The sequence below is a fragment of the Oncorhynchus tshawytscha genome, linkage group LG33 (assembly GCF_018296145.1).
Source record: "Oncorhynchus tshawytscha isolate Ot180627B linkage group LG33, Otsh_v2.0, whole genome shotgun sequence".
In the NCBI taxonomy this organism is placed as follows: domain Eukaryota; kingdom Metazoa; phylum Chordata; class Actinopteri; order Salmoniformes; family Salmonidae; genus Oncorhynchus; species Oncorhynchus tshawytscha.
The window spans coordinates 20,608,087-20,621,846 of record NC_056461.1 but is presented as its reverse complement, the minus strand read 5'-3'; the positions used below and the strand labels follow the sequence as shown (position 1 = coordinate 20,621,846).

Below are 13,760 nucleotides of genomic sequence, written 5' to 3'. Positions count from 1 at the left end.
CAAGCTACAGTTTGTTTCAACCTGTCATTAGTAATAATATCTCAGACAACAACTGATCTGAGATCATATTCATATTCATGTGTACCAAAGCATATTTTCAACTGGTTGGATTACCGAAATATGGTTCTGTTTCCCATCTTTTGATGTCACCAGACTCTCTCTCAATGTTAACAAAGGGATTTTCAATAGTCACATCGGTAGAGTAGAGAGAGGAAAAAGGGGAAAGATTTATGGGGGTCATAAACCTCCCCCTCGGGCTAAAATCATGACATTTGGAACATTGAATCGAAATAAAATCACAGCATCGAATCACAATACATATAGGATTGTGAGAATGGCAATACATATCATATCGGGACCAAAGTATCGTGATAATATGGTATCGTGAGGTCCCTGGTACATTTCCAGCCTTAGGTCTAATGGCCAGCTCCTGCAGCAGACTGGGGGAATGGTAATTGAGACAAACACTATGTGTGATCAGATGAAAACAACCCCAATCTGTGAGGAGCTCATTTATCTTGTAGTAGCAGTATGTTAGATTAAATGAAAGTCAATTAAAAGACTATGGAGCCGCTGTCACCAGTTGTAGCCGCTGTGTGTTTTTGTGCAAACTGTCTGCACCCAATCTCTGCATGGTTGGTGCGTAGCATTTGTGTCTTGATGTGTCACATGTTATGTCATCATGTGTCTTCATCACCCCCACCACCCCAATACGTCAGGAGGGTGAGAGCACATAAGTCACTTCAGATGCCTGCCTCTTGACCCAAGGTCAAAATAGAATGTGCAGATAAAATTTACTGCCATTACCCCTCCCCTGCACTAGAGTGGCTCTGCTTGGCTTGTTCCTCTAGAGAGGCGATGTTCTGATTAACGGGCGGGTTGATAGAAGAGCTGTTTGATTGGTGGGTTATCCGACAGGAAAATATTTATCTGAGTGACATTGGCAGATTGGCTCCCTGATTTCACACATGGAAAACACAAGAGCTAGGGCCCACGTCCCTGGTATTCTCCTCTCCGTCCGTCCTACAGGTACATATTTCCCATCCCAGTGCTCTCACTCCATCCAGTCCCTTTCAGACCAGTGGGCTGGAAAGATGGCCACAGAGAAGCCAATAGTCCCTAAAATACTACAGTGAGGTGGAAGTGAGTGGGGAGAGGAAACCTTAGAGACAAACAGATGCTGTGGAGGACACCAGCCCCCCTTCCCCAGCCTCACCCCCCTTCCCCAGCCTCACCCCCTTACATCTGGGCCTCGGGATGGCAGTGTGTCTGCTGGCAGCGGGCCACACTTTGGGCTGAGGAATAACATTTGCTCAGACAAAGTTCCTGAAGTTCTAATGAATCTATTGATTTTTGATGAGCCAATACAGAGCGCTTTGGTCTTTATTTAGGAGCTGCAGTGGATCTCCTTTCGTCACTTCATCCAATTACCCTGCACTGAGACAAGTCAGAGACATGACGTCTATCCAAAACAGGACTGGTCCCAGACACATAGGAACCATTCCAGACAATACATGCAAAAACACAATGTTATGTTACCACAAACAGACCAACATATTATGTCACTACAAACAGACACACATCATGTAGACAGACATGTTTTGAGATTCACACACACACACACACACACACACACACACACACACACACACACACACACACACACACACACACACACACACACACTCTCTATGCAGTGAGAACCCTGGGGTTGCGACAGCTGTGAGTCCAGCTGAAGATGAAAACATGTGGAAGAGGTCCCTAGGCTGGGCATCCACCCTTCATCTGCCCTCCACACCACTCCCCCCACCATCCCCCTTCATCTGCCCTCCACACCACTCCCCCCATCTCCCTCTCTATGTCTCCCTCTCCACAGTAACTTGTGTAAATCAGTATATTTCGGGATCACATGAATTCTTAACTACGCCACATACAGTATGTTGAGTATGCCTTTCAGAGGACAGCACAGATATAGCACAATCAAGTCAACCTACTTTTTCAGCTGAGTCACAGTGCCGTGATCAGAAGTACAGCTTCAGTTTTCAGCTTCTTAAAAGTGCTCTTTCATAAAGGGCCCCCCTCCATTACTTTATTACTAATCCAGCCAGTTAAGCTCTTGGCACTTCCTGAAGGTAAAGAGGACCCTCTAAGACCTCATAATCATGGCTCTCCAGTTGAAGTGTTATGGTAACTGTATACCTAAGGAGATGTAAAAGATGTCATCCTTTAGCCCACCCACTTCTACCGTATGTGGTGGGAAAACACTAAAAATACTGACTTTACGGTGCATCAAATGTAAATGTATTTTGTAAAAATTAACATTGTACTACGCGGTTAATCCGTTAATTTGACATGCAATAGTTTGTTAGCAGATCTGTTTGCAGATCTGTATGTGCTTTAGCCAATCATTTTTACACGTTGTCAAGCCGTACATAATGTTTACCATGACAACGAACACAACAGAGAATTTAGCTAAATTGCTAATTGATCTGCTACCAGACCAGTAGTTTATATTCCATTCGATTAATTTATACACGTCGTGAGCTTGGGACTAGGTGCATTTCTGTCAACAGTTTGTTCTTGACATAGCCTTGTTCTGTTAAATTTTCTCTACCTATATAGCACTTTTAATATCCCAAATAATGTTGTTAAGTTCAAAAGAATTCAGTAGCGCTACAACCTGCCCAGCAAGACTTGGCAGATCAATCCTCTGTTTCTATCTGTCCTTCACACCTTCAGTTAGTGTTTTTTATTTTATTTTTTATTTTATTTCACCTTTATTTAACCAGGTAGGCTAGTTGAGAACAAGTTCTCATTTACAACTGCGACCTGGCGAAGATAAAGCATAGCAGTGTGAACAGACAACAACACAGAATTACACATGGAGTAAACAATAAACAAGTCAATAACACAGTTGCACGGAATACCCAAAACTGAAACTTCTGTGATTTTTCGATAAACATTTTTTTTTTTTTTTTTTACGTTCGGTACTTCTGTCAAATGTGTCTCATGAGATTGAGAAGATGAAGTCTGTCTATCAGCGCAGCCCATTTATAGTGGAAAGAGCAAATTGCATGCTCCACTTACTCAATCATTGGTACAGATGTCTGGGCTGCATTGTTAGCTCCCCACTCATGCTGCACAGAAGTTAACATACTTGAATAATGCAAAACGGCATGTAGAAATATTGAAATGAAAAACAATGTCAATACAGGCTAGAACAGTGTTACATTGCAAGATGATGCCGGTAGCTTCCAGTTTGCATTGCTGGAATTCAAACTGGAAGCTACCGGCATACAGCTTACAGCTGAAGCAAATTTCAATTCATTACCCTAGCACTTTGTTTGTGATAGTATGCTAAGCTTAACTAAAAATATTCTGATTTCAAAGTGACCATATCCCCCGTGCATCCCGCAAAGGCGGAGGTGTTGCCAACATTTACGAGAGCAAATTTCAATTTACAAAAAAAAAAATGACGTTTTCGTCTTTTGAGCTTCTAGTCATGAAATCTATGCAGCCTACTCAATCACTTTTTATAGCTACTGTTTACAGGCCTCCTGAGCCATATACAGCGTTCCTCATTGAATTCCCTGAATTCCTATTGGACCTTGTAGTCATAGCAGATAATATTCTAATTTTTGGTGACTTTAATATTCGCATGGAAAAGTCCACAGACCCACTCCAAAAGGCTTCCAGAGCCATCATCGACTCAGTGGGTTTTGTCCAACATGTCTCTGGACCTATTCACTGTCACAGTCATACTCTGGACCTAGTTTTGTCCCATGGAATAAATGTTGTGGATCTTAATGTTTTTCCTCATAATCCTGGACTATCGGACCACCATTTTATTACGTTTGCAATTGCAACAAATAATCTGCTCAGACCCCATCCAAGGAGCATCAAAAGTCGTGCTATAAATTCACAGACAATACAAAGATTCCTTGAAGCCCTTCCAGTCTCCCTCTGTCTACCCAAGGACGTCAGAGGACAAAAATCAGTTAACCACCTAACTGAGGAACTCAATTTAACCTTGCGCAATACCCTAGATGTAGTTGACCCCTAAAAACTAAAAACATTTCTCATAAGAAACTAGCTCCCTGGTATACAGAAAATACCCGAGCTCTGAAGCAAGCTTCCAGAAAATTGGAACGGAAATGGCGCCACACCAAACTGGAAGTCCTCCGACTAGCTTGGAAAGACAGTACCGTGCAGTATCGAAGAGCCCAAAGCTAACTAAAAAGCAGCATTCCCCAAGTGAGGATGGCTTACACTTCAGCAATAATAAAGTCATGAACTTCCTTGAGGAAAAGATCATGATTATTAGAAAGCAAATTACGGACTCCTTTTTAAATCGGCTTATTCCTTCAAAGCTCAGTTTTCCTGAGTCTGCACAACTCTGCCAGGACCAAGGATCAAGAGAGACACTCAAGTGTTTTAGTACCATATCTCTTGACACAATGATGAAAATAATCATGGCCTCTAAACCGTCAAGCTGCATACTGGACCCTATTCCAACTAAACTACTGAACGAGCTGCTTCCTGTGCTTGGCCCTCCTATGTTGAACATAATAAACGGCTCTCTATCCACCGGATGTGTACTAAACTCACTAAAAGTGGCAGTAATAAAGCCTCTCTTGAAAAAGCCAAACCTTGACCCAGAAAATATTAAAAACTATCAGCCTATATCGAATCTTCCATTCCTCTCAAAAAATGTAGAAAAGGCTGTTGCGCAGCAACTCACTGCCTTCCTGAAGACAAACAATGTATACGAAATGCTTCAGTCTGGTTTTAGACCCCATCATAGCACTGCACTTGTGCACTTGCACTTGAGACTGCACTTGTGAAGGTGCTAAATGACCTTTTAATGGCATCAGATCGAGGCTCTGCATCTGTCCTCGTCCTCCTAGACCTTAGTGCTGCTTTTGATACCATCGATCACCACATTCTTTTGGAGAGATTGGAAACCCAAATTGTTCAACACGGACAAGTTCTTGCCTGGTTTAGATCTTATCTGTCAGAAAGATATCAGTTTGTCTCTGTGAATTGTTCGTCCTCTGACAAATCAACTGTAAATTTCGGTGTTCCTCAAGGTTCTGTTTTAGGACCACTATTGTCATCACTATATATTTTACCTCTTGGGGATGTCATTCGAAAACATAATGTTAACTTTCACTGCTATGCGGATGACACACAGCTGTACATTTCAATGAAACATGGTGAAGACCCAAAATTGCCCTCGCTAGAAGCCTGTGTTTCAGACATAAGGAAGTGGATGGCTGCAAACTTTCTACTTTTAAACTGGTCTCTGATTTGGTCCTGCCGTACATATCTACACGTACACAAGACGCGGGCCTCCTAATTGTCCCTAGAATTTCTAAGCAAACAGCTGGAGGCAGGGCTTTCTCCTACAGAGCTCCATTTTTATGGAATGGTCTGCCTACCCATGTGAGAGATGCAAACTCGGTCTCAACCTTTAAGTCTTTACTGAAGACTCATCTCTTCAGTGGGTCATATGATTGAGTGTAGTCTGGCCCAGGAGTGGGAAGGTGAACGGAAATGCTCTGGAGCAACGAACCGCCCTTGCTGTCTCTGCCTGGCCGGTTCCCTCTTTCCACTGGGATTCTCTGCCTCTAACCCTATTAAAGGGGCTGAGTCACTGGCTTACTGGTGCTCTTTCATGCCGTCCCTAGGAGGGGTGCGTCACTTGAGTGGGTTGAGTCACTGATGTGATCTTCTTGTCTGGGTTGGCGCCCCCCCTTGGGTTGTGCTGTGGCGGAGATCTTTGTGGGCTATACAGGGCCTTGTCTCAGGATGGTAAGTTGGTGGTTGAAGATATCCCTCTAGTGGTGTGGGGGCTGTGCTTTGGAAAAGTGGGTGGAGTTATATCCTTCCTGTTTGGCCCTGTCCGGGGGTATCATCGGTTGGGGCCACAGTGTCTCCTGACCCCTCCTGTCTCAGCCTAAAGTATTTATGCTGCAGTAGTTTATGTGTCGGGGGGCTAGGGTCAGTTTGTTATATCTGGAGTACTTCTCCTGTCTTATCCGGTGTCCTGTGTGAATTTAAGTATGCTCTCTCTAATTCTCTCTTTCTCTCTTTCTTTCTCTCTCTTGGAGGACCTGAGCCCTAGGACCATGCCTCAGGACTACCTGGCCTGATGACTCCTTGCTGTCTCCAGTCTACCTGGCCGTGCTGCTGCTCCAGTTACAACTGCTCTGCCTGCGGCTATGGAATCCTGACCTGTTCACCGGACGTGCTACCGGTCCCAGACCTGCTGTTTTCAACTCTCTAGAGACAGCAGGAGTGGTAGAGATACTCTTAACGATTGGCTATGAAAAGCCAACTGACATTTACTCCTGAAGTGCTGACTTGCTGCAACAACTACTGTGATTATTATTTGTTGACCATGCTGGTAATTTATGAACATTTGAACATCTTGGCCATGTTCTGTTATAATCTCCACCCGGCACAGCCAGAAGAGGACTGGCCACCCCTCATAGCCTGGTTCCTCTCTAGGTTTCTTCCTAGCATTTGGCCTTTCTAGGGAGTTTTTCCTAGCCACCGTGCTTCTGCACCTGCATTGCTTGCTGTTTGGGGTTTTAGGCTGGGTTTCTGTACAGCACTTTGAGATATCAGCTGATGTACGAAGAGCTATATAAATACATTTGATTTGATTTGACTGACACAAAAAATGTTCTTAATTCACTTCATCTCCCTCGTCACCAGAAACTCATTCACTTCTTTGTCTTCCTCGCCTCCCGTCTGGTTTCCACAAGATTCCATAGCCACACAAAGTCCGATTACACAGCCAAGTTCTGCCTTGTGAATGATGTCATTACTTTCTTAATAATCCTTGGAGTCTATTGACCATGTGTCAATCTAAGTAACGTAATAAAAATCCATCAAAATCTGTCAGTTTAATTAAGATAAAGATATGGGCTGTGTCCCAATCCACCTCATCCGCCTATGTCGGCCTTCCGCATTTGCGGTGGAAGCTGACCGAGCTATAGCGGTGTGTGTCAGACCATGACATATGCAGAAAATCGGTCTTCCCACAAAATTGTCGAATGCTATGGAAAGGGGAGAATCTCGCGGACATGATGGTGTTCTCCGTTTTGCTCTACAATCCCCACAAGTGTCACGGGACTAGTCTAAAGGTAACCATAACAAATTCATGGAAGTATGGAGGTAGTTTTGTTCCAAAAACCAGCCTATTTCCTTAAATGATTTCCAAAGCTTTTTAGGGTCATTTTTGTTCTCAGTGATTTTATCAGCAAATTAACCAGTCTTAGCTTCATCCATCCTGCTCTGTGCTTCATTTCTGTGACGTTTATATAGGAGAAAATCAGGCTGCGCTTGAGAGTTCTTAACATTTCTTAAAGGCCTATTCCCTTGTTTTTAATACTGAAGATTCTAGAATCTCATGATTAAACCAAGGGCTAGATCTCTGCTTTACTCTGACCCTTCTAATGGGAGCCATCACATTCACCACATCATGGAATATACATTGAAAGGCTTCCCAGGCACTGTCTACCCCCACACTATTGAACACAGGTGACCAGTCAATTTGAACCACTTGCTCCCTAAATATTTCTACACAGTATTTTTTTGTCCTCTGATTCTAACAGTTTTTTTTTAAGGTTAAATATATATTTAACAACCCTCCTTGTGCAAAATGTAATAAAATGATCGCTGAGACTATCACTACACTTTGCGATATTATAGATTTATCAGACACCGATATTAAGTCAACCGTACTTTGCACTGTTTCACATACCCAGGAGGGATCTTTTATCATTTGGCGTCAGAGCAAGTGATTTACAGAAGTGCTTAAATACATTGTGGGTTTGCAGAAATCAGTATTGAAATCCCTTAGCAAAATGATTTCCTTCACCAAGGAATCATTACAGTTTGACAATACAATTGAGACCCTCATAGAATTCGTTCTGATTGGGCAGCCTGTAACACCCCCACCCCCCCAACAAAATTGGTTTTGGGAAGGCATATATCCAGCCTGACGATCTCCAGATCATCGATTAAATCCGATAGGTATCGAAGTCAAAATTTTGGTATCGCAAACAACACCACTGTCAGTTGCCATGGGGAACCACATCCAAGGCCTGACATCAGGGATTCTGGGCCAGCTACTGTTTGTGTGCAAGTACAAACTCACGCACATGCAGTACGGACATACAGTACACAACAACACACAGTCACACAGACCCATGCACATCGATACACAAACATTGGCCCAAAAACAGTACTGCGATCTAGAATCTTTTTTTTTTGTCAGCTATGTTTTTTCATATCTTTAAATGTCACTCTTCACAACAACAATTAGAGCAAAAATAATTCTGACTGCAGCTGGAAATTAGCCTAGCCCTCTGTCAGCAGAACAAGATCTGTTGTGATCTGTTTGTGTTTGATAGATTTGGCCCCAGATCCCAGTAAACATCATCTTCCTCTACCATGAGGGTTGCAGGTAAAAGTATGATAGATGAGATGGTCCTTACGCCACATTGAGAACAATGGTCTGTGTTCAGTGACATGTTAGGCCATGTTAAGGCCCAGATGCCTTTTAACAAACTGGTACTTAAGATCGTAATTGAATTTTCGGCAATGCATTGGCTGGCATTAAACGAGTCATGAGACTAGTTATATTACGATCAGAAGCCTGCACTGAGAATAACCTCTTACTGTAATATTTCATACAACCCTCTGAACTCTCATTTCAGCCATAGCTCTCTCTCGCTCTCTCTGACTGCTGCCTCTAGTGGCATCTGCTTCACACAGCAGGTACCTGCCATAACGACAGCAGACTGTACATGTTCCTGTTCCAGAACGTTCCTCCAGCATGGCTCTGGTGCAGTGAAACTCCTGGCTTAGAGAATGGTGGCTGGGATGAGAGTGCTTACACGTCAGCCCGACCTCGCCTCCTCCTGCCTGCTCCTCTGAGACGCACGGACACGCATGCGCGCGCACAACGCGCACGCAAGCAAACACATGCACATACAGGTCCCTCGGAATCTGGGACACTTCTGTTTGCGCCCCACACATACGTAGGCGCAAGTAAACATACTCACGTACATACGTTGCCACTCTTTCAATACCTCATCTCAGCAGGAAGACCGAATCTAGGGCAGCGTTTTTACACACAGCCTCTGCAGTACCAACCGGTCTAGGTTAAATAGCCCAATGCGTGGTTATTAGTAAGTGAGCCTTGTGGATTACAACTACCAGCTCTGTAGTGAGTGATACATTTCTTTTATCAGCGCTCCATGCTACAGCCCAAAGGCTAATTGGTACACGCAGATATAGCACAGTCGAATGCAAGCAGTTCATAGCAGTTTCAGCGAGGCTTCTAAAAATGATGTTTGGAATCCCACTTACAAGTCTAAGACATTGGTGCACATCCCTGACCACTGAATCATTCATTTGGTCATTTGTATTCGTGCCTCCACCTATGACAGAAGAGCTCATCCTCAAGGCAATACTAGAGAAAGTGAATGCCTCTGAGCTCACATTGTAATGGTTTTATCATTAGAGGTCTGCAACTAGGAGGTTACACAAAAGAGGAATGAGATACCCTGAAGCAATATAATTTCATGTACACACACACACACACACACACACACACACACACACACACACACACACACACACACACACACACACACAGCATCCCTAGTATAAAAACATAGATGATCATTTTTCTGTATCATGCAATTTTATAGGATATATCAAATTCATTCATGTTTATGGACAGTATAAAATCATATCAAAGATCATTGCAAATATAGTAGTATAATATGTTATATAATAATATAATATGTTACAGGATTGATGCTAGTTCAAAAATAAAACCAAATATAGTGTAGTACGTGACCTTTTTCTTAGGACACGAGAGGGGTGTAAGGACACGCTGGGCAGCTGGGCATGATTTATATCCAATGAAACCAATAAACATTTAAGGAACATTATGGCCCTCTCTCCCTCTTGATAGCAGGCTTCACACAATGGCATGAAAAGCCTCAGTCCAACGGAATGGGAGAGGAGAAACAGTGTAATATGTCTAAGAAGCGCTGGAGCAGAAAAGTAGTTGCTTGACGCAACTTATGGAAATGCATCTGGCCCATTATCGTCGATGAAACAGTACTTGATCATATCTTCACCACTATTCTGAGCCAACCTCAAACCCTCACTCACATTTATAAAGCACTAAATTGTGATGACTAGAAAGATATGCATGAAGACATTGTAGCGCAGATACCTTTTCTTTTACACATACCAACTACTGACAGGGGAGTTCATCACAATATGGAAGGATAATCATTCATTCATTACGCCGCTGTCTCAACCTTATTCCAATGCCAACCTTGGCATACAAGCAAGCAACATGATGTTTTCAAATGTGTGTGTGGCATTGAAATGAGAGCAGCCAACAGTTGCTGTTAATTGGTATTGCAGATGCATCCTCTTTCTCTGTCTCACACTCTCTCTCCCTCTCTCTCTGTCTTTCATTCCGATGGTGTTGATACGGAGGTCAGAGATAAAAAGCTGGCATATGACAGATGTTGTGAACAGGATATCCTTCCCGTGAGACGTCATGGCCACCCCTGACATTACTGAGCCTGTTTTCCACGGTGATAACAACAGTCACATGGAGCTACGGGGCTCTCTCCTCTCCTTATGCCATCTCTCCCTTCCTCCATTTCTCTCTCTCTGTTCCATCTCATTCTCTCACCGTCCTCTGACTGCACCAAGACCCCCCCCACCACCACCACCACCACCACCACCACCACCACACGGACCCACACGTTGTCTTATGATAGACACAAGCCATCGACAGGGAAGTGTCATGTCACCATCATTACCCAGGGAAATGAACCGAATGAGCCATGGAAATGCAAGGAGCAGGTGGAAATACCACTGTAGCCTACAGCACAGAACACTCAAGAGATACAGGCAGCTGCACTGCACCCTACTGGAGAACATCCCTTTAACCCTCAATCCCACAGGTAGAGCTGGGAGGCTCACATTAAAACAGGCTGTTCTCTATAGCAGGAATATTGAGCTTAGCCCATAGGGGAAGGAGAGCAGAGATCACTAACTCCCTTGCAGCAGATGATTGATGAACACTGTCTCCCACACTCATCTAGTAGAGTGACTGCAAAAGCCAGCCTCTCAGAGATGTGTGGCACGTACTACAGCAGGTCCACAGGAAGGGAAAACAATAGAGCCTGAAAGGGCAGCCGATTAAACCCAGCCAGCAGCAGCCGGACACTTAACGACACAGACAGGAGATTAGGAGAAGGGAGGGGTGGAGGGAGATGGAGGAGAGGATGCCTGACTGCCTGCCTCCCCAAACCGCCCCCGCCACTCTGTGACTCCCTCCTCTTAAGAGAAATGGGGAAAAGACCAGAGTAAAGAGCATAACACTCTCCCCAGGAGAAGCGGGCAGGGCAGGGCAGGTTAATCAGTGGCTCCTTTTAGACCAGACCCCCAACCACCCCCACACTCATCTACACGACCAGCAATACCACCCTCCATCCCCCGCAGCTAATTGTCTGACTGAACGAACACAACCTGTGTATGAGCATCTGTGCATAACTGGTTAACACGCGGCGGCTGTGACTGTGTGTGTAATTGTACATGTGTTAAGCATCCCAAACCCCTTCCTGCAGAAAGGAGGGAAGGAGACAGGTCGAGAGAATGAGAAAATGATATAGAGAGACAGAGACAACAGAGACAGCGGGAACAGGGACGGAGAGAAATCGACACCATCCTCAAACAGCCATACCTTGCGTCTGCGGTCCCTCGATCGATTCCTCTTCTTGTTCTTCTCCTCCTCCTTATCCTTCAGCTCCTGAGCGGCGAGCTCCGCTAGGTCCTTGTTCTTACGGAGCTGCTTGGCGGCTTGCGCCATGGTGCCGCAGCTGCTGTCGCCGTAGCTCCAGTCGTCAAGGTAGCAGTCCCTGTCCCTGCCCCAGCGCCGGCTCTGACGACGACTGCCACTGCCACTACGTGTGTGTGACGGTGGCGCTGGGAGCGCCTGTGTGTCTGTGAGCGGGAGCGCGGTGCTCTAGTGACCGAGCCCCCCAGCAAGCCACAAAGGAGATGCTGCTAGTGCTATTGCTGCTGCTGCTGCTGCTGCTGTTGCTACTCATCCAGTCAGGCTGTGTTGCACTGAGCTGCCTCCCCTCCCCCCGCACGAGCTGCAGATTCCTTCAAATTATTCTGTCACATCTTGCTTCTTTTTGCCACTTCCACGATTCCACAATTCCCTCAAAGGCAAAGGACTGCTATAGAGCAGACATTGAGTAATTCTACATATACTGTATGTACAAATTTGTATTGCTCTTTAGGCTTATTCTATATGTATATATATCTTGGAGTATTCAATATGATGGCAATCTTTTCTCTGTATTTCTCAAGCAGTGAGAGGCTGTATTCACCATAGATAAATCATCTGGCTCTATAATTTTTTTACAGTCAGCAACAGACAAGACTGAAATGCATCAACAACATGCATGATTCCCTCCATCTTTCCCAGTAGATCTAAAAGCAACAGAGCATGAGAAAGGAGGAGAGTGAGAAAGAGCGAGAGACAAACGAGCAACCAACCACACCTGCTCACTGCAATAGGTGTCTCTCCCTTCTACACTACACGGCCAAAGGTATGTGGACACCCCTTCAAATTAGTGGATTTGGCTACTTCAGCCACACCCGTTGCTGACAGGTGTATAACATCGAGCACACAGCCATGAAATCTCAATAGAAAACATTGGCCGTAGAATGGCCTTACTGAAGAGCTCAGTGACTTTCAACATGGCACCGTCACAGGATGTCACCTTTCCAACAAGTCAGTTCATAAAATTTCTGCCCTGCTAGAGCTGCTCCGGTCAACTGCAAGTGTTGTTATTGTGAAGTGGAAATGTCTAGGAGCAACTACGGTTCAGCCGTGAAGTGGTAGGCCACACAAGCTCACTGAACGGGATCACCGACTGCTGAAGCGAGTAGTGCGTAAAAATCGCCTGACCTCGGTTGCAACGTCAGCACAAGAACTGTAGCTTCATGAAATGGGTTTCCATGGCCGAGCAGCCGCACACAAGCCTAAGATCACCGTGCGCAATGCCAACCGTCGGCTGGAGTGGTGGAAAGCTCGCCATCATTGGATTCTGGAGCAGTGGAAACACGTTCTCTGGAGTGATGAATCACGCTTCACCATCTGGCAGTCTGACAGACAAATCTGGGTTTGGCGGATGAAAGGAGAACACTACCTGTCCCAATGCATAGTGCCAACCGTAATGTTTGGTGGAGGAGGATGAATGGTCTGGGGCTGCTTTTCATGGTTCTAGCTAGGCCCCTTAGCGCTACAGCATACAATGACATTCAAGATGATTCTGTGCTTTCAACTTTGTGGCAACAGTTTGGGGAAGTTCCTTTCCTGTTTCACCATGACAATACCCCCGGGCTTTACAGAAATGGCACAGAGCCCTGACCTCAACTCTATTGAACACCTTTGGGATGTATTGGAACACCGACTTCGAGCCAGGCCCAATCGCCCAACATCAGTGCCCAACCTCACTAATGCTCTTGTGGCTAAATGGAAGCAAGTCCCCTCAGCAATCTTCCAACATCTAATGGAAAGCCATCATAGAATAGTGGAGGCTGTTACAGCAGCAAAGGGCGGACCAACTCCATATTAGTGCGCATGATTTTGGAATGAGATGTTCATGTAGTGTATCTTTCTGTCTCTCATT

The 13,760-nt window shown here is 44.9% G+C and overlaps 1 protein-coding gene across 4 annotated transcripts in view; it reads right to left on the bottom strand.

Annotated features, from left to right (window-relative positions):
* LOC112230510 (ankyrin-1-like) overlaps positions 1–12,167 on the bottom strand; it is an 84,294-nt gene extending 72,127 nt beyond the window's left edge. For all 4 annotated transcript variants that reach the window (XM_042311370.1, XM_042311373.1, XM_042311372.1 and 1 more), the window contains exon 1: positions 11,798–12,167. In XM_042311370.1, the coding sequence (XP_042167304.1) occupies positions 11,798–11,923 (126 nt within the window). In that variant the 5' untranslated portion in view covers positions 11,924–12,167. The remainder of the gene's footprint in view (positions 1–11,797) is intronic.
* Positions 12,168–13,760: the final 1,593 nt, after the last annotated feature.